Here is a 9,884-nt window from a genome sequence, read left to right as displayed (position 1 = left end):
CCAACTCCTGGGCTCAAGTGATTCTCCTGCCTCCGCCTCCCAAGTAGCTAGACTACAGGCGCCCGCCACAACACCCAGCTATTTTTTGGTTGCAGCCACCATTGTTGTTTGGCCGGCCGGGCTGGATTCGAACCTGCCAGCTCAGGTGTGTGTGGCTGGTGCCTTCACCCCCTGAGCCACAGGCGCTGAGCCTCGTTATTTATTCTATTTTGACCTAAACCTCAGTTTTCTTTTTTCTTATTAAAAACTAAATTTAAAAAAAAAGGAAAAAACAATAAAGAAGGTACAAACAATACTGCTGGAAATTACTAACACTCAGTATATCTATTTGGCAAACTAAAACTATTAAATCACACACTTCAATTTAGAAGCTGTAACTGAGTCTTACTTGTTTTTCCTGGCATTGAAGATGTATTAGCTTTTGAAATAAAAGTCTTTGTGGCTGAAGAAGTAGATGGCTGCTCAGGGATAACTGGATCTACAACCATTCGGTTGCTTCTTGTTCGAACCACAGAACTGGATTCTGTTTTACCATTGATCTGAGCAGCATTATGCCTTGGTGGTATTGATCGTGTATGTATGGAGAATGGAGAGGTAGAGATTTCTGACTTTAGCTGAGGTTTTAAGATCCTTTTTTTCCTTTCAGGACTGTAAATAAAATAATAATGTTAGTGACTTTTATAACTCGTATGTGTATGAATAAAACACAGCTTTACAATACTGTTGGATTCCATATTTGTACTATTTATTATGAAATATGTTAAAATATGAGATTTGTAGTGGATTTCATATGGTTGTGAGCCTTTGAAAGTGAATATTTAGTGAAGGATTTCTGTAAATGCTAAAGTTATATGACGGAAAGCATGATGCCATCACTATCCTAAAAATGCTGTTTTACTGTATAGATTTAGCAGTTGGAATTTAAGCACTTACACTAGTAAAGCTTTAGTTAAAAGATTAAAAATCCTCCACATCATAGGAACTTGCATGTCAAATATATCTTTCTGCAATATAGGGAATAGTAAAGGAAGTATTAAAAAAACACCAAGTTCTATTACTTAGATGAAAGTTACAGATTGGTTAAAGGTATTTAAGAAATTAAATACCTTGATGCAGCACTGCTAGAAACAGAGCTGCTTCTGTTCCTTTTCTTCCTCCTTTTGGTTATGGTATTTCTTTTATGAAAACGAAGAGCAGATTTATAATCTGATAAAACTGAACTAATGTGTTCTTCAAAGAAAGCAGACAGGCGCAAACTCATGCTGTATATCTATTAAAAGAAAAAAACCCACAACATTGCGTTTAAGCTCTCCTTAAAGGAAAATACCAGACTAGTAAATATTGTAACTTAAACATGTTTCTAGTAAAATGTTTTTGAATTTAAATATTGCTTTTTAATATTCCTTTTTCCCAATCTCTTCTGATGAAAGAATAAAGATTTTTACAATTAAATTATTTTTGTACTTAGCAGAGTAATAATGAGATTCTTAAATGTCTGACCCTAAATTCAGACGGTCCACATAAGACATTACTCACTGCTGTGATCTCGACTAGACAGACACCATCCCAGATGGCTTGACCCTGTTTTCCATTGCTAACCAGGTTCAGTATCTATTCTTTGTCATTTCACTTCCATCTATCACTCTCTTGTGATGTTGTGACTGGCCAAAGAGAGGCAAATGATATTTATACTTATTATTTTTACTTACTAATTCACAAAAGTGCTTCTCTCCATAAACATTGAAAATAGCTGGAAAAGTTAAGCTCAGACTGCTCTAGTACATACCAGGACAATTCACGTATGGTATTTATTCAACCATACTACTTCAAGAAAAGCAACCATTTCTAAACATCAAAAAATGACATCGATGTTATTTTATAGGAGCTGAGTAGAAAGGTGTACATTATTTTTTCTAAGACACCATGAAGAACATAACAGAAAGTAGAAAGTTAATTATGATCTAAATTTTAAATAAAAGCAACATTTAGCTATCACATAAAATTCAACACTAATTTAATTAAATTATAAAAGAAAACAGTTTAAGTACATACCCTAGATCTTTTGCTTGGTGTATATGCTTTAGAATTACTAAAAATAAGTCTGACATCTTTACATAACTCCATTGGTGACTCATAATTCCCAGCCTCTAAAGTTTCTCTAACAGTGGCAAAATCCATTGGAGTATCAATGATGTCTCTGTAGTCCTAGGACAGGGAAAACAGGTGGTATTATTACCACAAAGCATTACGTCTCAGCACAGGAACTCATAGAGTTTTTATGACCAATTTAATAGACTTGATCTATTGATATTTATTTCCCTTTTAAAAAATATTTTATTTATTTCATGTTCTCTCTTTTTTATTGCAATCAACACAGGACTTTTCTCATTGAAGATCATACTATTAATAGTCATCTTTTTGTTGGGAGTTGGGGAGGGTAGAGTTGTTATGGAATGGGAGGATTAAAAGAGTAATGAAGCTCAGCTCTACAACTAAAATAAAAATTTCACATGAAATACCCACATTTATACCACCCATAAGTCTTAAAAGTTGATGACTCATTGAAACACAACTGGAACTTAATTTAAAATAAAAAATAAGAACAATGGAAGTATGCCAACATCCCTTTTATGTGGAAGCCTGAATTCTAGTAACCTCAACTTCAGTATTACAACTGAGAGCTTTGCAATAACCAAGAATGCTGAATGTAAACAGCTTCACTCACACAAGAGAGAGAGGAGAACCACCCAAGGTCTGTCCATCTAGTCAACTGAGTGTAAAATAAAGACAACAGATCAAAGGCAATGAACACAGACAAGTGAAAGCAGAGAACCAACTGAAAATTATCAGAATATGGTACAAAATTATCAGAGTACTATACCTTTTCAATAATCTCTTCAGTGTGTAACTACGTTTTTTGAAGTTTAACAACTTGACTTTGCACCATCATGTTTAAATATCAAATGTTTGACCATAAAGAAGGTACAGTGTAAAACAGGATTAGTGCACCTTTATAAATTTTTATGTCTGCCTGGTCAACATGTATGCTTTTTATTCTCTTTTCTTGCATTATTGCATTAGCTGGAATTTTTGAATACTAATTGTGAGAATGGACATTCCTGCCTCATTTCCGTCTGAGGAAGAAAGCACTTAGTTGTCTTCATCAAGTTAGGGGTAGACTTTAAAAAAAAAAAAAAAAAAGATATTCCCTATCAAATTGTGGAAATTCCCCTTCTTTATTTTCTTAGAGTCTTTATCACGAATGATGTCTGCCCCAGCTTCCATATTTGTCCTTTGGCACCTGTCGATTGCAGAGCCAATGATACTCTGCTCATTTGGGGCCTTAGGCAGAGCCAATGGTACTCTGCTCATTTGGGGCCTTAGGCAGAGCCAATGATACTCTGCTCATTTGGGGCCTGTCCCTCTGGCCTTGTGTGACAAGTGATGACCTTCTCCCTGGGAGCTGTGAGTATAATAAACGTCTCTCTTCCAAGCTCTGTCCTCATTGCCCTCTGGGGCTGCACTAACATTACCACATCTAAAATGTACTCTCTCAGAACAAATGGGTGTGAAAAAGCTAAATGTTTTTCTATATTAATTAATATGATGTAATTCTTCTTTAGTTTGTCAGTATGATAAATTACATTGATTGGTTTTTGAAAACCGCCCCAGCCTGGTATCTCTGCAATAAAGGCTACTTGGTCATGGTATATAATCATTTTTATATATGCCTGAATTCTGTTTGCTGTTCTTTGGCTAATAACTTTTACATTTTCTTCTTTTTTACTGTTTTTGTCTGGTTTTAATATCAGGACTATACTGGATTCAGAAAATGAGTTGAGAAATATTCCCCTTTCTTTCTGAAAGAGACTGTATAGAATTTAGGTTAATTCTTCTTTGAATATTTGATAGAATTCTCCAGTGAAGCCACCTGGGTCTGAGAGTTCTTAAAAGCTTTTAATGAGAAGTCACATCTCCGTAATAGTTACAGGGATGCTTAGGTCCTCTACTTCCTACTGAGTGGGGTAGTTTATTCTTTGAGTCCTGGCCCACTCCATCAAAGTCACCACATTTGTATGTGGGGAGCTCTTTGTAGCATTCCCTTATTCCCTGTCTTTTCTTTGTTCACCACTGTAAATCCTGGTATGAGTTTTGTCAATTTTATTGATCTTTTAAAAACAAAACAAAAAAAAAAAATGCAGCTTTTCGTTTAGTGGTTTTTCTTTATTGTATTTCCATTTTGAGTTTCACTGAATTTGGCTCTCGATTATTTCATCGCTTTTACTTATGACTTTTTCATTCTTGGGTTTCTCTTTAGGGTTTCCCTGCATTACTTTAACTGTACCCCACAAATTTTGATCTGTATTCATTTTCATTGACTTAAGTGTATTCTTTTATTTCCAGAAGCCTCGTCTGGTCCATGGAATACTTAAGTGTGTTACTCAGTTAAGTGCTCAGAGATTTTACTGTCATTTTTCTATTACTGATTTCTAGTTTGATTTCATTGTGGCTACAAACACTATGATTTTAGTGAAGTGTCATTTTATTTTTTACTCCGTTTGTTCTGCTTTTTACTTTTTCCAGTCTTCTCTTCTTGTGGGTTACTTGAACAGTTTTTAGAATTCCAAACTGACTTATCTATAGTGTTTGTAACTATGTTTCTTTGTACAGTTTTGGGAGTGGTTATTCTATGTATTTAATAATAGGTACATAATTGTCGATCTAACAGTGTCAGCATTTTACCAGTTCAAGTGAAGTATAGTTACCTCCACTTATGACCCCTGACCTCCCCAACACATATTTCCTCTATATACATAGTTCACACCAGAGTGTTGTAATTTTTGCTTCAATAAATGTAATTCTGAAAAAGATAACTGAAGGAAAAAGTGTAACACTTTACTGGTTCAAGTATATAAATTTTTCTTCCCTTATTTTTTAAATTAAGTTCACTGATTCCTCTGTTCTCACCAATGAATTTGCTCTTCTATTCCCATTTATTCCTTCTATTTCTTTATTGAGACTTCATATTTTCTTTTGTTCCAATATGTTTTTAACTACTCAAGTGCTTTTATGAAGCTATCTTAAAATCCTTGTTACATCATTCTAACATCTGTATTATCTTGGTTGTTGGCATGGTGGGCTGGGGGTGGCACTACCTTAGTTACTCTAGGTCAGGCGTCCTCAAACTGTGGCCCACCAAGGACATTAATCCGGCCCGCCGAGTGTTTCTGCCACTGCTGCCTGTCCTGCTTAGCAGCTGACTCGTCCTGCGGCCCACAGTCCGGCCCTCTGACGGTCTGAGGTTTAAAAAGTTTGGGGACTCCTGCTCCAAGTGTTGCTGGGTGGAAGTCCAGCTAGCCTCCTGATACCCAAGGAATGGGAGAACCTCCTTGTTACTGTTGGGAACAAATTTCTCCTTTGCAAATGCCCTAGGCCTCAACTGCCTTGATACTGCTCTCAAGTGATACTGCTTCCAGTGATACCCCACATAGTGGCTTTATTATTCCTGACTGGAGGTCTACGACCTAACTCTCCACTAGGCCTCCACTGATACCACCCTAGTGAGGGTGGAAGAGAGGGTGAGGGGAAGGGTGAATGAAAGCTAAGGATCACCTGCTGGTTTCTACTGATACCTGAGGTTAGTGAGGGTGGGTCTCCACTAGCGTTTGTTGGTGGGAAAGTGGTAGGCTGCAGCTTTTTCTATGGTATTTAATTGGAGTAAGAGCAGTTATTGTCTAAGATTTCTGTGTTGCTAGTCTATCCCTTTCCCGGTCCTCTGGCTAGAGAGAGGCTTTTCTTTTTTTTATTTTATTTTATTTTATTTTTTTGAGACAGAGCCTCAAGCTGTCCCCCTGGGTAGAGTGCCGTGGCATTACAGCTCACAGCAACCTCCAACTCCTGGGCTCAAGCGAGTCTCCTGCCTCCGCCTCCCAAGTAGCTGGGATCACAGGCGCCCGCCACAACGCCCGGCTATTTTTTGGTTGCAGCTGTCATTGTTGTTTGGCGGGTCCGGGCTGGGGATTTGAACCCGCCACCTTAGGTGTACGTGGCTGGCGCCTTAGCCGGTTGAGCTATAGGCGCCAAGCCGAGAGAGGCTTTTCTTAATTTTTGTTGTTGCTGTTGTTGTTGGGGTGTGTGTCAGTGCTCACTGTTATTTCTAGGTCGATGCCTTCTCCAGTATATAAGGTCCACACATTTTAGTTCGACTTAATAGGAGGAATGAGGAAAAGTACATCTACTCCACTTTACCCCAGAAAGTCCAATTGTACCAACTTTAATCATTTTTTTTAAAAGTCTTACCTGTAAGTAACATCAGAGCCACTTTATAAAACCACATTAACAAAAATCACACTTAGTACCTTTGAGGAGTATTTTGATTTTGTCAAAGCCAGGGTATTATGTATAGTTCAGTCTACCTTAAGTACCAAACCTGGTCTAAATGACTCTGCCATTTATAGAAATTAAATTTACCATTAGTGTAAGACTATCATTTTTAAAAAACACAGCCCAGAGATTACACCGCTAGACTCCTAAGACAGTTGCAGCTCCCCTGCACAGGTATTTACAAATTGCTTTCTGTAATGGTAAACCAGCTCTCTCTCCTCAAGGTAACCATTCTGATGGTCTAGAATTACTTGGATACTGAATATTATGACGTTACTGGCTTCAAAAATGTTGTAGGTATTAGTGATATCAAAGCTTTTACGTGTCACAGCACTTTGGTTAAATTGGGTAAATGTAAAATTTATTTACACAGAACTTCATTTTTCTTGGCTCAGACCTTGGGCCTTCGCCACTCATGTGGTAGGCGGCAGCTGCTCCACAGGCTTCTTCAATCAGTGTGATACAACATAGAGCATGTTAATTTCCACCAAAAACATTTAATTCTTAACATCTTGCTTTGAATATCTAATTAAACTCAAAATGTGAACTAATATTTTCACATAGAAGCCTAAGTATGAGATGCATGATCTACCTTATTATACTAAAGTAAGCTTGCCAGTTAACTTATAGTTAACTCTGAAGAATAAAAAGCAGATTATCTATCTCTCCTCTGACAATAATACAGAAACAACACAATTGCATCAGGAGGTCCCACAAGAGATTAGTTAACAATTTTGTTCTTGTTTCTAACATTTTTTTTTTTTTGCAGTTTTTGGCCGGCCTTCGGTATATGGGGCTGACGCCCTACTCCTTGAGCCACAGGCGCCACCCTCTAACACTCTTTGCATGCTACATTTTTAGTAGCAAGATAGGTTCTAAATATTTGCTAAGTATTTGTTCTTTTATTTTGCATCTTTAAGACATGACTGCATTCTCAGATATTCCCCAAGTTTGAAAAGTAAGCTATTTTTTTAATGTAAAATTCATATGCTTTACTGTCTAGGAGTATCACCTATAGCCATGGTTTACTAAATACAAGGGACATGGGCCTTGTTTTGGCTTTACTGATAAACAGCTGATAGATCTTGGAAAGCGGAGCCTCCACTCAGTAAAATGAGTGGGCTGGACCACAATCTCACATCTCCATTTTTCTGTATGACCATTTTAACATTTTTCTTTTTGTCTTTAAAGTTTTGACTTAACTACTATTTTAGGTAAAGATTGTTTTCACATACATTCTGCTCACGAATCATGGTCTGTCCAAGAAAAATCCTTAGCCAACAGGCTCCTCAAATATTGCCCCCTCGCTCTGTTTATGCTTCCCCAAGGAAATGGCTGTTACATATACCGTGGCCTTCTCAGTCTATCTAGTATGACGACTCAATCTCTCTTTCAGACTTCTGACCTCTTTATCTCTTTTTGTGAGGCATTCTATGTAATTTCTTGGGCTAATTTTCTCTTCAAAAATCTAATCTGTTTTTAAAGCTGCCCAGTTTGATCTCAGTGATTTTACATTTCATTTACTCTAATATTTAGTTGGCTTTGTTTTAATATCTTACTCCCTTTTCTCTTCAGATAGGGTCTTTTGTCTCCTCTGTTTCTTATTCCTTCACTTATCTCTTTAATCAAAATGATCAATCACAGCTTAATTATTTATTTTTCAGTGGTACACATAGTAATAGTCATCTTACAATGAATGGTGTCTCTCTTTTTAATGCAGTATTTCAGAATAACCTTATCTCAAGGGTGCTAATGGTTGTTTGTTTCTTCTGTTGTCTTGTATATGGTGGGTCACTCCCACATATACTTGTTGCCTGTTTTTTGTTTAATCATTAGTTCATTTTTAGTAGGGACTGTTTTTTCTCATGATGAATTTCTATACCACAAGAGCATGTAAATTTGGATTGCAAATCCATGCATAACACAATCTTTGGAAGACTGCTCCCCTCTGACATTGTATAGAGCCACTGGAAGGAGAAACATTATTCCTTGTAGAAGGAATTATTAGGTTTTTTCTTTTCATTCAAAGTACAGTCCTTCAACAGTCCTGGTTTAGGTTTGGGTTTCAGTTCCAAATTTCTCCTTTGCAAATGCCCAAGGCCTCAACTGCATGTGCATAGTGTTAATACTTATGCCCCTAGAAATTTCTAATATTAAGGTTTATTTCTTTCTCTTCTCTTTTAGGAAAAGCCCAAAATACAAACACCTATAAGCAATGAATACATTATAGCTTATTTAAAAAACAATACATAGTCTTAGCTTCATAGTCTTAGCTTGCAAGAAACAAAGGAAAATCCCCAGATCCCCAAAACAGCCAAAACCCAAAGCACTACATCACCAGCTCTGTTTTTCCAGCAGTCTTTTTGAAGGTGAAATTCAAATTAGCTCAATTATCACACTGCTGGAATTAAAGATTTCTCTTCCCCATTTAAGATACCATGTTTCTGGGGTTTTCTGTTTGTTTTTTGAGACAGAGTCTCACTATGGCACCCTCGGTAGAGTGCTGTGGCGTCACAGCTCACAGCAAACCTCTAACCCTTGGGCTTAAGCAATTCTCTTGCCTCAGCCTCCCAAGTAGCTGGGACTACTATAGGCGCCTGCCACAACACCTGGCTATTTTTTTGTTGTTGCAGTTGTCATTGTTGTTTAGCTGGCCCGGACTGGGTTCGAACCCCTCAGCCTCGGTGCATGCGGCCAGTGCTGTAACCACTGTGCTACAGGTGCTGAGCCATGTTTCTGGCTTCTTAAGTGACAAGAAGAAAAGTCATTTAGTGATACTTACCTTTTTTAAAATCTTTTTTTGAGACAGAGTCTTACTCTGTCACACCGAGTATTGTGGTATCATAGCTCACAGCAACCTCAAACTCCTTGGCTCAAGAGATCCTCTTGCCTGAGTTTTTCTGTTTTTAATAGAGATGGGGTCTCACTCTGGCTCAGGCTGGTCTTGAAGTACTGAACTCAGGCCATCTACCTGCCTTGCCCTCTCAGAATGCTAGGATTACAGGCATGAGCCACTGCACTTAGCCAATAATATTTTATATTAATAAAATACCTCTCTTTTCAATCACTGCTAGTTAGAACATATATGTTAAGAAACAGATAATAAATTTAGATGATACCACATCAAAGTCACATGTCTTACTAAAATTCTTTTAAATTTTCACTTGAAATGATATCTGCATTATACAACCTTTTTTTTTTTGAGACAGAGTCTCACTGTCGCCCTCAGTAAAGTGCCGTAGCAACTCAAACTCCAGGGCTTAAGTGATCTCTTGCGTCAGCCTCCCAAGTAGCTGGGACTATAGGTGCCAGCCACATGCCTGACTATCTTTTCGTTGCAGTTGTCACTGTTGTTTAGCAGGCCCAGGCCAGGCTTGAACCCGCCAGCCTCAGTGTACGTGGCTGGTGCCCTACTCACTGAGCTACAGGCGCTGAGCCTGCACTGTACAACCTTTAATTTAGTGTAAAGTGGTTTCTTACTCTGTTAGTAACTTTAAGAA

General features: G+C 37.7%; 1 protein-coding gene across 2 annotated transcripts in view; it reads right to left on the bottom strand.

The window, feature by feature from the left end:
* The window catches only part of PHIP (pleckstrin homology domain interacting protein), a 137,520-nt gene that overhangs the window by 5,683 nt on the left and 121,953 nt on the right, over positions 1 to 9,884 (bottom strand). For both annotated transcript variants that reach the window (XM_012809525.2, XM_023517264.1), the window contains exons 33-35: positions 2,053 to 2,205; positions 1,107 to 1,270; positions 389 to 648 (exon numbers count right to left, since the gene is read on the bottom strand). In XM_012809525.2, the coding sequence (XP_012664979.1) occupies positions 389 to 648; positions 1,107 to 1,270; positions 2,053 to 2,205 (577 nt within the window). The remainder of the gene's footprint in view (positions 1 to 388; positions 649 to 1,106; positions 1,271 to 2,052; positions 2,206 to 9,884) is intronic.

The sequence above is a fragment of the Otolemur garnettii genome, unplaced genomic scaffold, assembly GCF_000181295.1.
Source record: "Otolemur garnettii isolate 467f Iridium unplaced genomic scaffold, OtoGar3 scaffold00107, whole genome shotgun sequence".
Classification (NCBI taxonomy): Eukaryota; Metazoa; Chordata; class Mammalia; order Primates; family Galagidae; genus Otolemur; species Otolemur garnettii.
Note: the sequence above shows the minus strand (reverse complement) of the source record. Positions and strands in the feature narration are given on the sequence as shown.